Genomic DNA, 23,510 nt, shown 5'->3' with positions numbered 1-23,510 from the left:
AGTCTTCATTCTACATCACTACTAGCAGAAAATCATCAGAACCGACACTAATCTGCAAATTCAAGAATGCTTTTGAGCAATTTAATGACAAAAACATTTCCAGTCTTGTGCTCTTCTCCTTTACACGACCAGTGCCAGTGTTACCCTATTAAGCCGTCCAAGTCAGATTAGGCGGGATTCCCATTTAAACTTTTAAGTGCGTGTCATTCTGAGAAATTCTTGGCACTCCCAGTTGTCAACAGTCTAATTAAATAACAGACAGAGTGTTGAGTCTTTCTCGCAGGCTATGTTTTAATCGTGGTCTCATATATGGAGTAATTAAAGCTGCAAGGCTTGGATAAAACACTATCCAAAAAAAGGTCTCAGTCTATTAAAAAACCCCAGAAAAGTTAGATTCTGTAGAAATGACTGTCTGTATTGATTTGTTGTGAGGTCAGAGTTAGTGCACCCCACGGCTCCGTTTGACAGCTCAAACTTCCTCCTGCGACTCCTCTTTTCATGCCTGCAAAGCCCGAGTTTTTTTTTTTTACCCAATTGGCAATTCTCTCAGGTCACCTGGCAGGTATCAATTGTGAGCGTAAAATCCATGTAGTACTCGGGGTGAAGTGTTTCACACTGTCAGCGGGGAGGGATAACGCTGCGGATCAAGACACTGGAAATAAGTCAACTTTATAGATTCAGTGCAAAGGTTCTTATTGTAGGAAGCACACAATGGGAGCTGCTGACATTTGGTTGGGTGGTGAAGTGATATTTGATTGAGCAACACACCAGAAACCTAATGCAGAAAATGGGATCACTCAACCAAAGAAAGGGATTGAAACTCAGATGATCACCCAGGCAGCCACTCACTGCACAGGTGGGTCCTTCTCAGGAACCTAAACGAATTAATAAATCAAATAAATACAGAAATAAACCAGCCATTGCAGCACATCACATTGAGTAATAGTCTGTTATTTTATATTTTATGAAATATTGATTCAATATCAAATGAACCCTACTGATATAAAAAAAAACATGCATGTGGTTAAAAGCCACTGGATAGTTTCAGGTGAGTGATATATGCTGAACTAAGATCAAATTGCTTCCAAGTTAATTTTTTTTCCACATTTTGAATCTGAGTTTCTCCCATTGTCATCCCAAACAGCACAGAAATGATACATAAGACACAAAATCAGCCGGGCTTCATCTCCAGCTCAGCCTTTAAACTTAAATCCTGCAGAAAAGCTGCAGGCTGAGCTGAAGAGTGAAGAAGAGTCCAGCAGTCTGGACAAAGAGGAATGGTCAACCTTTGGAGAAGACTAATTTCTAATTGACAAAAACAGATCTGCAGAAATATTTAAAGGCAGAGATGCAATTCTTTTTTTCTTTTTTGTTGATATTGATTAGGTTTTGTAATGACAATTATTCTTTTCATATAAATTAATTAACTAAATGCTAAGTTGTTCTCAGATTTTATGGAATTTTTTTCAGTGCATTTCATTAATCTTTACCCCTTACAGTGTACCAGGACTGTAAGGGGAACAGTGGTTTACTAAATGCTGAAATGATCAAAAAAAAATATTCTGTTGTCCTTGAAAATTAAAGGTAATAATTTCTAATGATACATTTGATGAATCAGAATTTGGACATTTCTGTTTTCTGTATGCGCTGAATTTGTCCAAGGTCAGTGAAGTTGTGGGGGGATTTAATAGTCGGTTTGCAAAGAAATACAAGAACAAATAGTGCAATGACAGTCATAAAAATAGTCCAATTAACAAGGTGCTGTAACAAAATTTAATGAAATGTCGATGAGAATCTTGAGAGTTTGAACAACTCAAAACCCTTAAACTCATATTCCCTTCCCACCCATGCAGGTAAAATCTATTAAAATAAATATTAAAGGCTCTCCTTCGAAAGTTGCTGGTAATGTTTTGTTGTTTTGCAAAAAATGTAGCTAAGAAACCTTCAAAACAAAGGGTTGATTGAAAGTTATTGAAGCACATGTGTTTTGGTTCTCAAAAAGGTACAACTCTGATGATCATATAGACTTTCTGCAAAATCGTATATCCCTGCCAATGCTGCATACCGGAGCTCCATGTTGCATAAATAGATCTAAGTTTCAGGAAATATTCAAAATAACATCTGTCTTTCATTGTTGAGTTAAATTTTTTTCTTCCTAAGCAACATTTTTTCTTCCTAAGCAAATTAAATCTAGGAAAAGAAGATTTCCTTTCCATTTCCAAAGGTTCATAAGTCACTAAAATTAATTTCTTTCTGACTGGGTTCCCAGAATATTACTTCATCTACTTTAGTTTAGTAGTTTATCTTCTTTAATTTTGATCAAAAAGTCAACTAAGCAATAGGTCCTTAAACAAAATAGTACAGAAGAGATCATAAAATATTATTTTGATGTATGAGAAACATAAAATTAGTGCTTCTCAATCCATTTCTATTAATGTTTTATAAAATTAGTGTGCTGCAGGAAAACAATTTGCTTCCTTTGCTCTCTCTTTGAGGACAAACTGTTTGAAGGAGCTCAGATCTCATTTGAACAACCATAAATTTAAGTCAGTCTGTTTCTAAAGGCTGACATAAGGCGCAGGCTTCACCTTCATTTGTCCTGCCTCTGCTGCGCTCGGAGAGCCCTTCAGCGCCACGGACAGTGCCAAAACAAGGAGTAGCACCGGTTTTCAAAAAAAAAAAAGTAAAAGGTTCACCTTTTCAGCGTGATCACTGTGAGAATGAAATCACTTTATTTATTAAGTTGGTGTAATTTGTGCTTAATCTTGGGACAAATTGCTTAAAACCTTTAAGCGGCCCGTTGGATTTGCCCAGAGTGCTTTCAGGCTCACTTGTGTTGCTTCAGCTTCCAGTGAGAAACAGCAGCCTGGTGGCCCGTCACACAGCTATGGCCCCCGGGTGCAAACACAACACGTTGGCCCTTCGCACAACAACGGCTGCTTGAATGCAGTGCAGCTACTCCATTTAATTACAATCACACAGAGGAGTGGGAAACACGGTTTTGAACCTCCAGGCGAGAACTTCAATGGAACTGCTGCGGTCCCAGTGATGGGTATATTATGTAATTAGTATGCTGGCTGCAAATGGGATGCTGGTAGGGTATGTTAATGAGGAGGCAAGCAAAAGACGACAGCGAGATAAGGAGGGCAGAAGATGTTGGAGGTTGAAAAGAGGTTTGAGAAGTGAAGCCACTGTCCGTCCGCCCTGAGCAGACAGACCTTATTTGTTTTTATTGTTTGAATTTGAGAAAGGAAAGGCAAAGCTTTGTGCTGCAACTTTTATTTTATTTATTTTTTGTTCAGGTCATCGTTGTAAATGAGATTTTAAATCTCAATGGATCATTTGGTTGCATGAAGCAATAATATATTTTTATTTTCTGTACATGCTTTCTTACATAGCCCTTTTTGAATGTTCTATATTGTTATACTAAAATAAAGGGGATTTTTTTTTTTACCTTATTCATTTTTTAGCAAAACGTGACTAGGCCATTATTTTAAGGTGAAGATATATTAAATTCAGGGACAATAAAGTTTGTGGAGGGTAAAATAAGTGCTTAACATTTTGACTTTTTCACTATTCTGTTACATTAAATCAATAAACTTCATATTTAAACAGATTTATTGGGATGATATGTCAGTAAATGTGAGATATAAGGATGATTTTAAATTTTTTAACACAGGAGGATCTAAAAATTGATGTGTAGATTGGTATTTAGTTTTTCTGCAAATACCTTCTGCTGAAATTACAGCTGCAAGTCTCTTCAGGTATGTCTCCACCAGCTTTGTACATCTTGAAACTGAATTTTATGCCAATTTTTATTATGATATGAGTTCAGCTAGCTTGCATAGAGAGTATCTGTGAACATCAAGTTTCAGGTTTTGGAGCAGATTTTTAATGGATCCAGGTCTGGACTTTGAGTATCCATCTGAAACATTTAGTTTTGGCGCTAGCTTAATGTTCAGTTTCACCTCCAACACAAACTCAAGTCTGTTGTATCTTCTGACAGATTTCTCCCAGGATTGATGTGCCTTTGGATTCAATCCTTTAGTTTTAGATTAATTCTGAAGAAAAAGGATTCCCACAGCATCATAGCCACCATAATGTTCTATTAAATATAATTTTCCTTCCACTTCACCATTATGTACAGCACTTTGACAGTCTAACTTATAAAAGCTTTATAAGATACAATTGTGATCTTTTTGGACAAATCGCTTGATTTACTTTCTTTCTATCTTTTACAGAGATTTGAGAATTAAGATTTTAATTTTTAACCCGAACATACATTTTCATGTTTTTTAAACTTTAGAAGCTGATTGGTAACTTTTTGGGAGAGGGAAAAGATGAAGATTAGGATGGTTTGGTGAGAGGAAGTATACATACTGCATGGGTACTGCGGCTGATGTCATTTCCTAAACACCATAATTGGACATCAATGCCAACATCCAGCTGTGCAGAATGTGCTAAATGAAAACACATAAACGCAACACTCGGTCCGGGAGGAGAGGAGGTCGGTGCCTCACGGATCCACTTAAACCTTAATTGCTCGGACCCCGCAGTCTCTCTCTCTGCCTCTCGCTTTCACTCTCACAGACACACCTGAGAGGAGCTCCCTCTGAGAATCAGCTGCCCCGGTTGGTTCCGATGCGGCCCCTCCTTCATCGGACTGGACCGACATATTAAATGGGTTAAGTCTGTCACCGGGAGCCGCGGGAGATCCCTTTCCTTCAATCCGCCGCTTGGACGATCTGAGCTCCGGGCTCTCTCCTCTGATTCAACAGTGCAGGCTGAATTTTAATCGTGATTGTGTTTGTAGAAGAAGGAGGACCAGCAGCAGCAGCAGAAGCAGAAGCAGCAGCAGCAGCAGCAGCAGCAGCAGCAGAAGCAGAAGGACCAGCAGCAGCAGCGCATCTCAGACACACAGACCCGTGGGCGGCTGCGGGTGCGTCCGTCTGGGCAACAACCCCACATCTTCAAGACATGGCGAGGAGAAGTGGGCTTTAAAAGGAAACTAGACTCTGATTAATTCATGTTGGTCGCCAGCGTGTTCACCTAACCAGTTGATATTTTCCTGAACAAGTGTCTGGAAAAAAAGAAAAAGAAAAGTGAGGGGGGCACATGACACACCGGTGGATTCCCGGAGCCAGGTCCAGCACCGAGACTGAATGAGTCCATCTTCGGCTGTTGGACGGACTCCTCCAGCGGACAGGACGGATGCAATCGGACTAAACACACCTCGGCAGCTCAAATCAGCATCAGCCCCTCGGCCACCGGCGCACTAGCGGAACGGGAGGGGACTCTGACACCGGGGGACCAGCTTCTTTGGCAGGTATGGCTGCGCTGGTCACCTCTGAGTGAAGGTGCTGAAGGTGCTGAAGGTGACTACCCACAGGTCGCTCCTCCTGATGCCCGCAGAGCCGAGCTGGTGGCTACACCTGTTGTGGATGCGTGAAGCGTGCGTGTTATCACTTGCATCTGCACCTTATGCTCGTCTTAATGGCTGACAAACACGATGCGTGTGTCTCTGTGTCCCACTGTTTCAGCGTGTTTCTGGCCATCTCTGCACGGACGCAGGTGTGCGCGGCGCGCGTCAGTACGCGCTGCGTGGGTTTTGATCGATGTGATTAGGTGATTATAGGTCCATCACGAGCCATAAGTGTAATTACAGTGTAATTGTCTCTGCGCGCAGCGGGGTGTGAAGCTCTCCATCATATATCATGCTTGGTGGCTTCATCAGCGGCTCTGATGTTCAGCTTGCAGCAGCTCGGCTCTGATAAATGGAGACTGACTGCAGTCCAAACCTCAACAGCACTCACTGTCAACTCCACAGTCTCTGTCACATCCTGGTCACATCTGTCACCTGCCCTGCTCACACTCATCAATGCCACGCAGGAGACAGTCCTGAGGACAACTAGTGGACATTTGTCCACCAGGAAGCCGAGTTTGTTGGTGCAAGCCAAGCTTTTCCTTTTCTTTTTTTTATGCGTGGGTGGGTGAGAGAAGGAGGGGTTGTTAGTTTATACACACACACACATTTGACATGTAGCAGCAGATTGAAGCTTCAAGCTGGGAGGCACCAGCCGTGTTCCCCTTTTCTAGACGCCTCAGACCATGATGTCTGGTCTTTTTTTCTCTCCATCTGGTGAAATCTGTCATTGTCATTTCAGACCACCTGAGAGAAGGTCAGTGATTCACCTTTATCCAGCGCTGCTGCTTCAGCTGATCACCAAGTTTAGTTGCAACAGAGTGAATTGTACTGTTCCACATGGTTTGATTTGAGGTCCAATAGATTTTCAGTAATTACCCGTTTTGTTTCGATAACATTATCACTCAACTTCACAGGCTAAAAACATCTATTTTCATTTCATTTGTTGCAGCACATTGATGGTTCTATCTGCGTTTCCCTTCTTGGTCGGATCTTCTTGATCCACAGATGGCTTAAATCAAAACTGATCAACTGGTTTGATTGTTTTTCTGTCAGTCAGCATTCAGAGTTCACTATGTTCCGCATGGCTTAATTTTAGGTCCAATGCTGTTTAGGCTTTATAAGTAGAAACAACCTTAATTTCAATATCTAAGCAAACACAAAACATTACAACATGAACTAACAAGCGCTTTAACTCTGCACTGATCAGGCGTAACATTATGACCACCTGGAGTTTTGCATCTCAAATTCTCCTCACCCATAAAGTCTTGCCCCGTATTAACCCTTTCCACGTGACGTCACTCTCTCCGAAACCCCGCCCACTTCGCCATGACGGACGTCAAAACAACCTACGCCCTCCTGTAAAGCCTGTCAAAAAAAAAAAAAAAAAAGCTCACCTGGTAGCCTAGAATCGCTTTTATTTAGTGGATTTCGCAGTAAAAATGGCCACAGGGTTCTGCACCAACAGACAAGGGTGAAAACCAAACTTGTCAGTTTATTGTATAACTTTTAATGAGGAAAGATGCAGCAGCGGTCAATCATAATGGCCGGCAGCCATTACAAGGTAAGAAGATTAACGTTCATACACTTTTTAGGTAAGTATAATTAGAAACATATCAAATGTTGTATTATGGAGAAGGTACGCGTCTAACCATTGGTAACCATGGAAACAGTGCCCCAACATGATGTAGCCTAGCATGTACGGAAAAAACTGGTTAGCATCTCGTCGTCTACACGTTTTTATGACACGGTGACAGAAATCATGTGGGGTGAATTCAGGAAAAGTCGGTAATTTGTTCAACACGTCAGGAGGGAATAAGTACGGGTCGGGTTCTAAGCTAGCTGTTTCAAGCTTCTGTGTCTGTGAGGCCCAAGCAGGTGTGTTGCGTTCAAAGACAAATTAGCTTGACTCGAACAAGACGAAGCCACGAATAAACTGACAAAAACAACTTAGGAAAACAACTTCAGTTCAATACTCCGGATCCTCACTTCCGACGTCCATAATGGCGCTTCGAAGGATTTAGTGGCGTAGTTGCAAAGGGTCAACATGCCAACAATTTTCTGTAAACTGAAGCAGATTATAAACTGGTTCATATCCAGCAGAGTCACAGTTGGATTGAGGGGATTTGGGAAAAAAACAAGTTTCTCTCGACTGTTGAGAGAGATTTACTGATCCAGACTGGAAACATCCCACAAAAAGTGAAATTTTAGAGTCGCTCCAAACCAGTCATTAGATCTGTCACAACAATCAGTAAATCAATTAATCGCAGGATAAATTAAATCAAACTCAATAATTTCCATGATTTATCGTTTTTTCCCCTTTCTGCCAAAAACTGGATGACAAAAGTATTTAGTCTGGTGCTTCAGTCTCAGTTAGCCTTTTGTTTGAAGGACAGTTTTATTTACAGAGACTTTATAATGAATTTTTTATTTGTTGTTTCTGTTGTTTTCTTTATTTATTTGGGATATTTAAAATATCTTTGAGTCCATGTTAAATGTTCATCAGAATTTAAAGTTAATTAATCTTTGAGAATGTGTTCTTACATTATTATTTTTGCCAATAGCATTATATTACTCAAAAATGCTCCCAAAACAACAATATTATTGTTTATCACAATAACCTCTGGAACAATTTATTGCCCACCAAAATTTGTTACCGTGGCTGGCCGACTTCTAATTTAGCCAATGTCAATCTTGTCCTTATGTACTCCTAATTTCCTGCTAAATTGGCAAGTAATATGAGATTTTACAACCCAAAAAATATTTGGGATGACCTTTTGTCTGTGAGAATGTTAACAAGAAATGAAGTTAACACCTCACACATTTTAAAGTCCCTTCATTGGCTACATGTTTCATTCAGGGAGAATTTTAAGACCCTTTCCCCAAACTAAAGCAGAAATAGTTTTATTAGGCACACCAGGTCTTCTGGTTGAATGTTTTAATTATGCCGAAAGATCAGAACTAAAATCTTTTAAAGAGCTCCTAGAAGGCCTGAAGGTGACTGAATGTTTCATTTTTTAGAAAATAAACTGCTGATACATTAAAATTTTTAGCCATCCTTTAAAATCTAAACTTTTAGCATTTTCTTTTAGTATTTCCATATTGACTGATTGTCTTGTCCGAAATGATGAACTGTTGCAGCAGCTTATTTCCGGCGTTGGATTGATCTGAGTGACCCAAGCTGAAGTTGCAGCAAGGCGACTGCAGCTCCTCTCCTGAGGAAATGGTTTTAGAAAGCAGCTTGATGGGTTTGAGAAAGACAGCTGAGATCACAGCTGTGCTGTGACTGCCTGGATATGCCCAAGGTGACATCAGCATGGCACACTGACAATGTGTTGTTGTGCAGAAGGGGGAAACCAAGGACACTGGAAATAATTAGATTCCCATTTATCATTTTATTATTGGTTTAAATTCTGTAAATCCAATAAAAAAGCACTTTTATTGTAGGTGGTTTGTTGATGTTGCACATGTCCTCCTTTGATCCATAAATTGACACTCCCTCATTTGTTTGGCTTTGTGGTCTGTGGCAAATGATAAATAACAGCATCGGTGCTTCAACTTATGTTTCATTGTTTTCGTCACTTTGCTAGAGCTCTTATTGGCAAAGACATGCAGAGCAGCATACTGTTTTTGTGACCTGTTGATTTAAATATTACAGGATTCAATGTAAACCTGCTTTAAACCTTCAATGTAGGAAAAGCACAATGTAGTGCATAATTGGGATGCAGCAGAAAAGTAATTAATGTTTTCCAACATTTTTGTAAAACTAAAATCTGAACTTGTTTCAAGCTACTTCCAAAAGTCTTTGGAGTTTGTTTCTACCAGCTTCAGATCTAGAGACTGATGCAAAATTGCTCAGTCAGACAAGATGAAGGACATTTGTGAGCAACATGTTTTTAAGCCACAAATTCTGGCTTTACTATTCTAACATGAACATGTTTTAATCTAAACCAACCTGCAGTTTCAGGGAAAAATGGCTCTTTCACCTCTACTGAGGATCTTAAAAGATTTGATCCGAAGTGATACAGAAATAGAGAATATGTCTCCTTCCGCCACCATGTTTCCCAGTAGGAATGAAGCATTCAGAGCAATGTGCAGTGTTATTTGGCAGTTTAAATATAGGCTAAAATATTTAATTTTGATTTCAACTAAGAGGCGCACTTTTTCATTCTTGGATTTTGACAAGTATTTTCTTCTTTCCACTCTTCCATAAGCCTGATTTAAACATTTCCACAATTTTATTCCTGATTTTTCTCAAGAGTTTCTTCATATCTAAAAATTAGATGCGTATTTATGTATGTATGGGACATATTGGATGAGAGAACTGGGGGTAGGATTTATTAGTCTTTGTCTATTCCTTTTCAAACTGGACATGGACGTTTTGTTGTTTAGGTTTGATTATTATTATGATGTTTTTTTTGGTTTCTTAATTATTTAGACATTTTTCATCTGAGTCAGTTGCTCTGGTTTTTATTTTTGAATATCAGATAAAGAAAAGCGGCTTCATACAAATGCATGTTATAATTTTATGGTCTTTTTGTTTTTTATTCTGTTTAATCCCAGTAGCATATTAAAGTTTGTGGTTGTGTGAGGAAAGGTTTAACAGGTATTTTTACTTTTGCAAGGTTTTGCATATCGAATGCATGTTGTGCTCAAATGCAGGTCCGGTTTGATTCCTCTATGTTATCCTATTAGTGCTGTCTGGCTGTGATGGCCTGTGAATCTGCAGCTGAAAGAAATCACAGTTCTGACCCCTTTCTGCCATTCTGGTAATGCATTTGTCTCTCTGGGGAATAATATGAGGAATGTGGAAGGGAGAAAGGGCTCATTCTCCCCCTCAAAGCCTGTTCTCAGTCTTTTTTCCTTAATTTGAGCCTCTCCGTTGGGTGTAAATTTGTTCTCACTGCAGGCTGGAAACTGGGCTCCCTGGCGTTCAGGTAACCCCACAGTTCAAACACCGTCAGCCAGCCCACTTTCATTCACTCTCTTCACCCCGCTCCCTCCATCCCATCCCACCTATCAACCCGCATACCCGTCTATCTTTACGCCACTCTTCTTCCTACACTCAGGCAATGGAGGCAATGGAGCTTATCAGATGGAGGCTTTCTGCTAAAGACTGTGTCTGTCAGCTCTGATGTCCATCTCTTTGACAACATTCAGTGATTTCACAAGTTGGTTTAAAAAAATAATCAGAGAATAGAAAGACAGATAACAGGCATTGACAGATAAAGGATAAAGGATACAAATGGGACAGATTTTTGTGATTTTGTGTGTGTGTGTGTGTGTGTGTGTGTGCTGGATTCTGCAGTGGCTGAGTGGGTGTTTTCTGTTCGGGGAACAATTATGAGAACAGATGGACGCTGAAATACCCAATTTACTTTTATGTCATATGTCTAATTAATTTGTCTATTAATTATAATTAATTTGTGCACACTGTTTAATTTAAGGTAGCTGAGTAATTTGGCAATTGCAGCATACTGATGGAAATAATCCACCAGTTTATGTTATTAATTTAGTGTCGAGAAATGGATTCACTGCGGATGAAACATATGAAATCTCATATGCGTAAATTTGCAGTTTTCATCCATTTATTTAATTCTTCAGTAGTTATTTCTTAATGTACAGCAAAGTTGTGTTTTCAGATGAGAAAAGAATACATGCAAAATAATGAAAAAGCAATGCACATGGTGTGTTGTTAAATATTAATATTTTTGATTAAATGCTATTACTAAATTAGTTGCCAATTATTTCAATAATTGATTAATCCTGATTAATCCAATTAATTGTCTTTACCCCATAAGAGATTGTCATTCTTCACAGCTATTACTTCAAAAATAGCAAAAAAGTCCAGGTTTTAGTTTGCAAAAACACTCAGAGACAAAAAGCTTTTAGTCTTTTGAATTATATGTGAAAATATTGAAGCAATATCTTAAGAAATCAGCCAATAAGTTGAAACTTCTTAAATATTTATGTCATTTTGAGAAAAGAAAATAAACTTGTGTCTCATCATTTCTGTATTATAGTAAACAGAAAGTCATGAGTTATATTAACTCAAAAGTGCAGTGTAAATAAAAAAAAATCTGGTTTATTTATTTTTTACAGTAATTGTGTGCTGTGCAAACAGTCACTGTGACTCTTCCCATTGAATTGATGTGTCCAAAAAAAAGGTTGGACACATTAATGCTTCTGCAATTAAAGTTATATTTTTATATTTTTTATTGCAGCTTTTTGCACATCATTGCCACAGTTGTAAATGATTCATTTACACATCTATGGTTTGTTTTGGAGTCCTCAGGCTTGAAAAACATTTTACAACTGCAGGTCATTTACCTTTTAACATTTTGAATATGACAAATAAAAAAGACAAAGCTTTTCTTAGGTGAAATAAACATTGCACCCTCTATAACCTGCTAAAACAAAGACATGCAAAAAAAAAAAAAAAACACCCTAAAGGTCGCTCAGAAATCTTTGAACTGTTTCTTTTTATCTTTCAATGTAGTCGTTATGTTTGTTTACACCCTATTAGAAATTTTAGGAAGATTTTTACCGTTTTTATTTTGGTTCTGATACCTAAATGTGCTTGAACAGTTCAGCCAAACATTATATGTCTGCAAGCACATTTACATAAACATTAAAAAGCAACTGTGGCATAATTTCCTGTTTTTCTAGTTATGTAATCGTTGGTTGGTAGTGACAAACAAAGGCAGAATAGCTGTTGGCATAGATGGTAAAAAAAATCTTACAGCTAAATTCTGCAAAACAGCATAATGCAAAAATGCTGCACAACATAAAACTTAGTAGATACAGAAAGTTGGAAAGGTAGCAGAGCAATAAAAAAAGCAATGACTGGTTTAGAAAGCAGGCTGAAGTTACAAATTTAACCTAACACAATATACTCAGAGTAAAGGTCTTACTTTAACTTCCACATTGTTTTATAATCGTTTGAGCATCTCATTTTCTTTCCAAAACAAACATGTTGAATGAACATTTTGTAATTAAGACCTGACAGGGGTTTGAACAATTTTGGAGTCAAACGCTCTTCGTCATCTGGCTCAGACATGGAGAAAGTCGCTGCTGAAGCTAATTATGCCAAACTCAGGAGGACCGCTTGGAGAGGGCGGAAAGTCATTAAACTCGCTCCGCTGGCATCAGCAGATGTTTTGAAATGACAGGGAAGACAAAAAAATTAAAGCCGCTTTCTAAATTAAAAACTTTATGCTCACAAAAAACCCTGCAGGAGTCACTTTAGTTTTCATTGAATTGAACAGATGATCTCTGTAACAAGTGCGACAGACTGGCGACCTGTCCAGGGCGACCCCGCCTCTCGCCCGGAACGTTAACTGGAGATAGACCAGCACCTCCTGACCCCACTAGGGACAAGGGTGTTAGAAAATGGATGGATCTTTGTAACAAGAGTGCTCACTCCATGCATTACCTGTGTTGCTTTTTAGGTCCATTTGAATTTTTTCTTTTAAAAATGCACATTTTTCAAGAAAATCTTCCAGCTACCATCATTGTATCATCATCCATGGATGTACTTCTTATTTTATGGGGTGACAAAATGTTTTTTTTTCCAGATTTCAAGAATTTTAGGTGTTTTGGGCAATTTACATGCATTCACAAATCATTGGGCTGCAGAGAAGTTTAGTTTTCTTAATTCATGCTATTTATGCTTTGAATTGGTGAATTAGTTTAAAATGCTGCTACTTTCCTGCTTCTCATCTGCAGTTTCCAGATGAGGAACCCAGCATTTTATTTTTTTTTACAAACCTTTTCCCCACCTTTTTTATGTCTTAAGGAAATCAAAATCACTTTGGAAAAACATCCTGACACAAAGGATCACAATTCATGAATAAAAGAGTAAAATTGTCAAGTTAAGCTTAATTGAACTGCTTGTTATTTGAAGCAATTCAATTAAGTTGGTTAAGCTATTTCATTTTTTCTGTGCAATAATGGCTCTTTAGGTCCATTTGAAATTTTTCTTTTAAAAAATTTGCTTTTTTTTCAACAAAATCTTCCAACTGTCATTGTTGTGTCGTCATCTATGAACTTCTTATTTTATGGGGTGACAAAATGTTTTTTCCAGATTACAAATTTTTTTAGGTATTTTGGTCCATTTGTATGGGCTACAGGAAATCTTAGTTTTATTTAGTGTTGTTTATGATCCTCATCTGCATTTCTGCTTCTCCAAGAGGAATCCAGCTGCCAGTACGTAAAATATCAAATTGAAAGCCTTAAGTATATTAGTGGATGTGTGTTTCCACCTTCCTGGCAGATGCTTTTGTCTTGAGAAGAGACGCATGTTGCTGTGGTGACCTGAGCGAGTTCAGTGTGCAGGTGAGGCATGTTTAGACGCAGCAGCAGCAGATGGACTGAAGAGCAAATTTCCTCTGAGTTTACGAGCCGTGTACACATTAACACCACTTCTCACACACAGTAACACACACGGCGCTGTCTGTCACTGTCTCATTGAGAGACTCAGCTTTCACACCTGCTGCCCTTTGCAGATCAGCAGAGCTGACAATCCCACTTTTTGTTTCACGCTTGCTGCAGGTTTGATTCTAAGATCCACACCAAAATTCAGGTCAAAGTCTTCTCTTGCAAGAACATAGAAGCGGCTGTTTTAGTTACCATAGATATGCCCACTTCCATCCCTGTCCTGGCTCCTTCGGGATTTCTTTCTACCCCTTACCTCGAAATCTAAACTTAGGATGAATGTGACATGAAGCGTATCACCAAAATGTCAGACTGTGACACGTGGAGCAGGACAGAGCTGACAAATCAAAGAACTGCTCTGATCATGCAGCAGCTGCAGCTGTGGCATACTGTCACCAGGCCTGAGGTCTCATGTCGAGGTGTCTGGTGGTGGGATTGTCCTGCGGGACGGGGAGTCTGCGGGTTTGACAGGGACAGTTAGAAGAAACAACAGCTGACGAGATTTTCTCCTCCGTTGAACAAGAAGCAGTACAAGGAGGAGAAAGGGAGCCGGAGAGATGTTTCTGAAAACTAACTCAATGTTTGACACTAAGCTGCGACCTTTACAATCTAAGGAGCCATTTTGCTCTGAGGACAGCCAAATAAAATTCACTAAGGCCGCAAATGTCACATGACTTTTTGAAAAAAGACCATTTTTAAATAGAATACCCAAAAATTGTACAAAGTAAAAAGTAGCTGTCCAAGAAATTACTCAAAATTAAAAAAGTCTCTGGTAAAATGTCTACTCAAGTAACTGAGTACCTGAAGAAATTATCAATCGTTTAATATTTACAAATTACATAATCAGATGGACCAAAATGTAAAGTTAAGTGAAAATTTTGGACAGAAATAACAATAATTCATATTGGTAACAAAAAATAACAAAATCGGGCAAAAGAAAATTTTTCCAAATCAGTTTCTTTCAATAAAATATGTAGAAAAAGAGATTTTTTTTGTAATTATCTTAATTTAAAAGTTGTATTTTTGTCCTAATTTGTTTAATTTATTCTTGAATTGTGGTCAGGGGGCCTAAAGTCTAAGAAAGCACTACAATGCCTTCAAAATTATAAATTATTATTATTATAAATATTATACAGTATGGGGGAATATTCCTGCCATAATTGGAGAGCACACATTTTCAGTCTGAAAGCAGGATTTCTAAACTTTTACTACTTGTGCTTACATTTCAGTTTGAAAGCTGGACTTCATGTCTTTCTTCTCAAAATTTGTAATGCTTGTACCCAAAACTTCTGCTCTCTTTCAAAGATTCACTGTGCTTTCTCAAACCGTCCTCCTGGTGCTCAAAACTTGTCTCTGCTCAGATCAAATCTCCGCCTGCAGACCTCTCTGTTCGCTTATGGCAGAAAAATTCCCCTATAATACAGTCACATGTAACATTTCTGAACAACAACGTGGATTTGCTTTGCAGGGAAAAGATGCCATTCCACCATGTGCGGGCAGGCCTGCTCTATCCGGACAACTACCTGAGCAGCTCCCTGACCGAGGGCAGCGAAGCCTTCCAGCTCACCAGCCTCTCCACTGAGGAGCTGGGAGGTGAGTGTGCCAACCCAGCAGCAGAGGAGGAGGAGGAGGAGGAATGTGTGGATGCAGAACAAAGTGTGAGGTACAGACAATTAATGGGTCGCTGGTGGAACAATGCAGTTACAACACTCCAATTCTCTAGAGGTGAAGATTTTCCATTTAACCATTCTGTCAGAGCTTGACTAGATGCATTGGTTTCCAATTATGGAGCTTAGGAAATAAAATCAGTCAGACGACTCAGAAGGAAGTGGAGCTTGACAGAACACTAGTGTATCTATGGTGGTACCCTAATTAGTTTCCCATTCATATTTTATCTTGCGTGAAAATTTATGTCACCAGTCCCCACAAAAGTTGGTTTGGATGTAATAAATATTACGGCAGAGTAACTGCGAACATCAATAATCGGCGCTAAAGTGGAGCCATTTGCTCTGTACTTAACCAACCAAAAATGACTTCCGGGGCTTTATTTCTTATGGTTCTTGCCGTTTGTGTACAATCAGTCACAGTGACGTTAAACTCAACAAAGCCAATTTTGATTTACTGTGGAGCTCAGCGTCGTCTCTAAAATTAGGTCAAATGGTGCAACAAGCACACACTGGCTCACAAGCAGGCTGCAAACAAATCTTAAGGTTTGCTAGAAAACAGTTGAGTAAAATTAAAGCTGAGTCTGGATATAGACATCCAGCACAAAATGAAGACGGACTCTCTGGTTCTGCTTTGATTAACGTTTCCTGCAGGCGTTGATTGGCCTCACAGTTTGACTCTGCTTGAGCATTAAATACAACCGCATCATTACATTGACATTCAGCATTAATATCACATAAAGTTGTAGCTGATGAGAAGACTTGATGGTGTTTTCTGTAATGGCTCTCTGTGATTACGTTGGTGAGTGGTTAATAATTACAATAATTAATGGCCTAGTTATAACATTTTGTTTTTAGAAAAAACAAGTCGTAGTTTGTCTTAAAATCAGTTTGATTGGAGATCCGCTGTTCATTTTGTGCTTCTTGATCAAAACAAAGAGTTGCAGCAGGCAGTGAGTGTTTCTGTTAGGGGGCTGCTCAAACAGCTAATCCTGCCACAGAGTGAGGACTGAGCATGAAAGTGTGTCTGGCTGTTTGTTGTTTGTGTTCATACACGAAGCCCTGCCGCAGTTTGAATGAACGCTCTCTGTGCTTTGCTATGAAGTACTTTGTTGTACAAATCTTTTAATCCAGTGTCCCTGTTGCATGAATTGACTCAGCCCAGTCTGCAGAGACATTTTTTCTGCACCGAAAGCCAAACTGCACCACTGACTCAAATGTGTCATCATGACTGGTCTGTTTTCAGGGGGCCTGGTCATGTGGGGAGCTTCATCCCGAAATGTTCACATCGCTTTGAATTTTTCTGCATCTTTTCTGTCACAACCACAAACATCGGTGTATTTCATTTGTTTTTACACCAAGTCCCACATACTGTGAGGTGAAAGGAGACATTTTTTCATAAAAACCTGAAATGTGTTTTTTATTCAGCCACTATAATCACTTCTACATTTATATGCACCAGCTTTGAAAAACTACAGATTAAATTTTTTGTCTCGTCACAGCTTACGGGTTGGTTTACGTCTGGAGTTTGACTAGGCCATTTTAATACATGAATATGCATTGATCTATACCAGTCTGTTGTAGCACCATTATTCTGTCTCCACCATGTTTCACTGCAAGTCTTGATGATGCACATGGTCAGTTTTCTGCTATACAGACTATTTTTCAGGAAGTTCAAATTAAGTTAAACAGAACTTTTAAATTTAAATTTAAACAGAACTTTTCATGCAACCATGACTTTCCATTTGCCATTTTTTATTAGCTATTTGTAGTTACACTAAAATTAAACTCTGTCTGTTTGGTTTATTACTTTTAGATATTGTGTAGTACTCATTACCTTAGATCAACATTTAGCTTCAAACTTTTAATATTGGAGTAAGATCTAAAGAAACTCCTGTTAGTTTACAAATCTAGAACAAACTTAAAAAGTACCATCTACTTTATAGAACCAAACATGGAGAATCAACATCTAGTTTTATCAGAACAATAATCCATAGAAACCCCTACTAGTTTATAAATGATGGACTACTTATTCTTGTTAAACATGGGAAACCAATATGTAGTTCTATACTTTTACATTTTTGTATTTCTTTTGGTTTGTTGTTTTCTTTGTATTTTCTTCTAATTTATATAAAGCACTTTGAATTGCCTTGTTGCTGAAAATGTGCTATGTAAATAAAATGACCTTACCTAAACTGCACACAGTCTGACTTTTTACTAATTAGTTGACTTCTGCAGACATATGTTTTCACTTGTTTTAATTTAGGAGAATCAGAGTAAACGAGGCAGTGCAGATTCACGGTTATGCAACAGTTTGTGTTTGTTTACCTCACAAAGTCCCGATAAAAACATTGCAGTTTGTGGTTGTGAAGTAACAAAATGCACAAAATGAGAAGATAAAAGTTTTCTTTTCGCAAAGAACTGCATGAACTGCATTCAGTTTCTTAAACTCTAAGGTGAAGCTGCAGTGAGCCAGAGATCCTGAGTAAACAACAAGTTTGTTTGATGTGGACAAAATATCCAGGCTGGAAGCTGCTGCCTGCATATGAAACGTCTAATCCCACTTCAGAGAGATTCAGAAGTTTCTCGCAGGTTTATCTGTTTGTATAGACAGATGAATTGTTAATAATGCCTTGAACGAACCGCCTCAAACCTTTTCTGTACTTTTAAAGCATCTCTGCTTTTCATATGTGAACATGTGTAGACCTGGGGGCTTCCTTTGCAACACCCAACCATTGGTAGAGGCTGCAATCTAACACACCCATGCTCACCCCCGCGAGCACACACACACACACACACACACACACACACACACACCCGCACACACACACACACACACACACACACACCCCACACACTGTAGAGCAACACATCAGGGACCAGGTCATTTGTACCCTATTGAAAACGTGGTTCCCTCTGTTGGGCTGCATACAAATGGATCTCAGTGTGTTCTGGGAGGCTGCACACTTGGCCTCGTTCGGAGCGCCTCACCTTGGCTGTGATTCTCACCCTTTGAAGAAAGCCAAAAAAACAAAAACGAGAGGCGGCAGCATGGAGGACAAGTCCAGTTATGAGCAGTGGGGGATATTTACAAGCTGCGACTGAAATTCAGCTTTACGCTCCAACATTCAGACAGACAGAAAAACAGATAAATGGACTGAACTTATATAGCGCTTTTCCAGTCATTTTGGTCACTCAAAGCACTTTACACTAGAGTCACATTCGCAAACACATTTATACACTAATACGCAGATTGGTAGGCAATTTGGGTTGCATGCTAATCATGTGGCAGGAGGAAGCTGGAATCAAACCTACAACCTTCCAATCAAAAGACAATTACTCTACAACAGAGCCACAGTCAGATGGACGGACATGTAGTTTTATCGTGAAATAAGGCATAGGATCTTATTTTCAGAAAGTCATGTTGATGAAAAGGTGTTTGTAGTTGTTTATTTCACTCATAATAAGATATTTTTCTTCTATCACGAGTGAAATAATCTCCAAGTGGAACAAGAATTTTTTCTTCAATATAAAAGAATTATTGACTTAAAACAAGCTCCTATATCTTCACAAAAAGTCACTTATAAGTTAGTTTTGTCTCATTTAAAATAAAAAGATATTTGCACTAGAAACTAGACTGATAATACTAGTTGAGATTTTGTGCTTTTGCAGTGATTGACAGGTTATATGTTGCAAATTGTGGCCATTCTGTGAGAATGCTCGGAGTGTTTCTGCTGCACAAACACACTCATTCCCTCTGGGTTGTGTGCATTTAATCACAACTTCTTGTTAGGAAGAATCCTCATTTTGCGTGGGAACACGGAGTCGGAAGCGCTCTTGGCAGAGATGGTGGTGATTGTTCTTTGTGGAGGCCTCTCGGGGTTTGTAAGACATGGCAAGTATAAAAAAGATGCGAGGGAGACAAGAAAAGGGACTTAGACAGGCAGTGGGGAGGAGAGAAGGAAGGAGTTGACTCTCACCTTGGTTTGTCTGTGAGAAAATCTCCTGCACTTACAGGTAATGGGGAAGCCACTTATCTACTCCAGGGAAGCACCTTTCATCTCCATACAGACCTGCTAAAATCCAGCAGTCACTAATTAGCATGTGGTAGTTTGTCTCTGTGACACATTAAAGTTTTGAATTAAATGTCATAAAGGTGATAGAACATGTTCTTTTTGCACAATAAGACTGGTGCATTGGCTTATGTTTTAGTTTGTGGGTTATTTATGGCTCATAGGCTTTTATTTGTATTTTATTCTGGTGGTAACCTGCCTGAATAGCTTCTGTCGGGTTTAGTTAATTCTAGTTTAAGTCTTTTTATTTTCTATCAGTTTATTTTACTCCTTGCTAATCAGGTTTTTTTCATGCCACCCCATGTCTAGTTTTAGCTCTGATTACCAGTTTTTTCTTGTACTTGTACCTGTGTTTTACTTTTCTTAGTATTTATATTCTTAAATGGTTTCCTTTTGGTTCCAGTTCCTCAGTCCAGCAATCAAACCCACTGAACCCACCTTTCTTGTGTTTCCCCATCTTTGTAATGCCACTCACCTGTCTCATTAGCTATTTAGGTTCTTTTAGGTTTTAATTTTTGGAGAAAATGAATCTATCTAATGCCACACTTCACCAGTTGTCTCCAATCTAGCTCTCCAAAACCCACCATGACAGTTATGAGATGAAATTATGAGACAGACGATGGTGAAGATAACTGATCACTTATCAGAAAGAAATGCAAGGGAAAACAATGAGAGTCAAAACAACCAGTCATGAAACTGAGTTCCCCTTTTCTGCTTCCACAGTGAATAAGAGGAATGTAGCAGTCGTTATTAATCATGATCTTTATAAAAACATCAGTCTAGGCAGTTTGCTGGTCCAAATCATTCATGTGTAAGCTAACACAATGCCAAGAAGTGAAAACATCTTAAATAACTTTAGAGAAGCAATTGTGGCTGCCAATCAATCAATATGTTCAAGCTACTTGAAGTTTGGACATATTCATATGTGAAAATCATTTCAGACCGAACATTAGAATGAATAAGTTCAGATATAGATACTGAAAGTAGTTCAACAAGAACCACAGCAGATGCTTTGTTTTATAACTCAGTACAAAATGGCTGCAATATGACAAACATTAGTAGAGAAAAAATAAATAAATTTGAGTATGTAAGACTTTCTAAAGATTTGATTTGATTCTCTTCTATAGTTTTCAATTCAGTTCAGTTTTCTGATATTGTTGATTCACTACAAATGTAATTTAAAGGAACCTTATGAGACAAACGGGTCAAATTCATGTCATCATGACGTCCCTGACATTTATTAAGACTCTTTATGATAATGCAGTTTAAGTAAATTTACAATGCCAGTTGGTATTAAGTTGTCTGAGGATCAGATTTGGTCATTTACTTTACAATAACACCTCTTCCTGCACTGAAAAAATGTTACATTGAGCCAAACAAAAAAAAAATACTAGTTGTCAATATGTTATAATGTATTAGTTTTACTTAAATTACAATTTATATTTGAAATAAGTCAGAAATATAGATTATTTTCTGAATCATAAACTTACATCAAAACAAACTACATGTTATTTATTCCAAGACCTTAAATCTTTTTTTCTGCATTTTGGCACAACTATATTTGTGTCTTTCAATTGAAATTCTCACTTAGTTAAACTGGATAGTTTGAGTGAATTCCAGGTACATTTATTCTTTGGATTTATTTTTTCTTAGGTTTTTTTTCAACATATATATCCATAAAAAACATTTTCTACTAATACTTTTATCTTACTTAATTTCCCTTTGGGTTTATTAAAGTATTTTTGAACTTAATTGAATTGAATTATAAAAATGTTGCTTGATAAGCCTTAAACAAATTTTATTTCAAAAATATATGACACTCAAAAGCCATGGATCTACAAAAGAAGCAGCATTTCTTTTAGGTAAAACCAAGATTTTGTGACTGTCAACCTGCTAGAAAAAAAGATTAATTATGGTGAATTGAAGCAAATTGAGAAAAATTAAAATAATATAGTAAAATTTATACAAATATCATAAGTTCCATCCATTTCCATCCATTTTCTGTTCACCCTTTGTCCCTAATGGGGTCGGGAGGGCTGCTGGTGCTTCTCCAGCTACGTTCCAGGCGAGAGGCGGGGTCACCCTGGACAGGTCGCCAGTCTGTCGCAGGGCAACACAGAGACATACAGGACACACAACCATGCACACACACACTCACACCTAGGGAGAATTTAGATAGACCAATTAACCTGACAGTCATGTTTTTGGACTGTGGGAGGAAGCCGGAGTACCCGGAGAGAACCCACGCATGCACAGAGAGAACATGCAAACTCCATGCAGAAAGACCCTGGCCGGGAATTGAACCCTGGACCTTCTTGCTGCAAGGCAACAGTGCGACCAACTGCGCCACTGTGCAGCCCCAATATCATAAGTTACTCGTTTTAATTACATTTTAAATGCTAATTATTTTCAGTTTAGTGTAACAATTTTTCTTTTTTTAATTTTCAAATTAATTTTTTTTTTCAGCTTACTTTATTTTAGCTTTTATAAAACCCAAAAGTGTTTTAAACTTAAAAAGAATTGCTTGGAAAATGCTGCCTTATTATTGTTTGTATTTATTTATTTATTTACTTTTCTTTTTTTTTAGTTTTATTAGGGTTGTAATTTTTACAGTGAAAAGACTGAAATTGAAAAGGTGTGCTTTTAAAACAAACCTTTTACTTTTTTTTAATGTATTGTACAAAAAACCATTAGCGCATTACTTTTTGATGTGAAAATGCTGCTTCTAAGATCATTTTTATGAGCGTCTTTGTTTACACAGAGGTTTTAGTGGCTACGGTTACCCTGTGGCGGCTGTTGAAAAGTTGCAGTTTGCAATTCATCAATCTCTAAAATTTTAATACCCACAAGCAGAGAAGAATAATGTCTTTTTCTCTATTCCCAAAAAGCAGAGTTTGATTTTCTGAAAATTTTGAAATGCAAAAAGATTAAAATAATTCCACACACCATGTTAGTGATAACTCTAATTGAAAACATTTGTAACAAATATTTCTGTGGGTCGTTTTTTTCTTTATTTTAGCTCCCTGGCTCCGGTCCCCGGCGGTTCAGCAGCAGGGCAGACGCTGCAGACCACTTGAAGTGTTTTTACACTTGAGGTTAACTGCTGCTGTGATTTAGGACTTGTTTTTCTGTCTACCAACTCCATTTCCCGCAGGAATCGGTCCCGCTCCAAAGCTAATTTGTCTGTCTGCTGTTTGGTCCCAAAGAAGCTGCTGGTTATGGGAGTTTTATCACAGAAAACGTGTTGCATCCCACAACAACTTTAAGAGCAGCGAGACTGAACCCAGACATTTACTGAAAAAATAAATGGTGAGCTGGAACTCTGGAAAATTAAAGGTATAACTTTCTGATTAGGAAATGTTTTAAGGACACAAGAATTAGGTCATCAACTCTTACAGAAGAGTATTGATCAAAACCCATTTATGCTTTTGCAGTAGCTGTAGTAACTGGGCATAAACATAAACCAGAAAGGAGGCAAATTATCTGTAAGGTTTACCAAAACTGAAGTCAATAAAAACATGCAAATTATTCTGTAAGACTGTTTATTTTGTCATAATGACAATATACTCGTCATAGCATTTAAAAGCTGTGTTAAACTATGATATGCTAAAAGTAAATTTGTCTCATAATTTAGCAGAATTGGACAAAAGATGAATAATTTCACTTCCCGCTGCATGATCTATAAAACAAAACAAATGCTATGTATTTCTCAGATTTATTTAGCATTAATCAACAATATGTTCACCTAAGTTATGGATTCTGAGGAAAATCAGTGGGAGCTGGTAATTAACATCATCAAGAATTAATGGTATTAATCATTCCACTGATGTCTGTTTTAAAATGCTTTAATTAGATAAAAAGTAACATCAAAAATAAAATCAAAGATAATTAAACTTCTCTGGAAACTACTGCTGA

At 38.1% G+C, this 23,510-nt stretch overlaps 1 protein-coding gene across 1 annotated transcript in view; it reads left to right on the top strand.

Moving 5' to 3' along the window:
• The first annotated feature begins 4,480 nt into the window (after positions 1–4,480).
• LOC102228857 (calcium-binding protein 8-like) overlaps positions 4,481–23,510 on the top strand; it is a 38,328-nt gene continuing 19,298 nt past the window's right edge. The window contains exons 1-2 of the mRNA XM_005813081.2: positions 4,481–5,326; positions 15,327–15,451. Of these exons, the coding sequence (XP_005813138.1) occupies positions 15,334–15,451 (118 nt within the window). The 5' untranslated portion in view covers positions 4,481–5,326; positions 15,327–15,333. The remainder of the gene's footprint in view (positions 5,327–15,326; positions 15,452–23,510) is intronic.

The sequence above is a fragment of the Xiphophorus maculatus genome, chromosome 11 (assembly GCF_002775205.1).
Source record: "Xiphophorus maculatus strain JP 163 A chromosome 11, X_maculatus-5.0-male, whole genome shotgun sequence".
NCBI lineage: Eukaryota > Metazoa > Chordata > Actinopteri > Cyprinodontiformes > Poeciliidae > Xiphophorus > Xiphophorus maculatus.
Note: the sequence above shows the minus strand (reverse complement) of the source record. Positions and strands in the feature narration are given on the sequence as shown.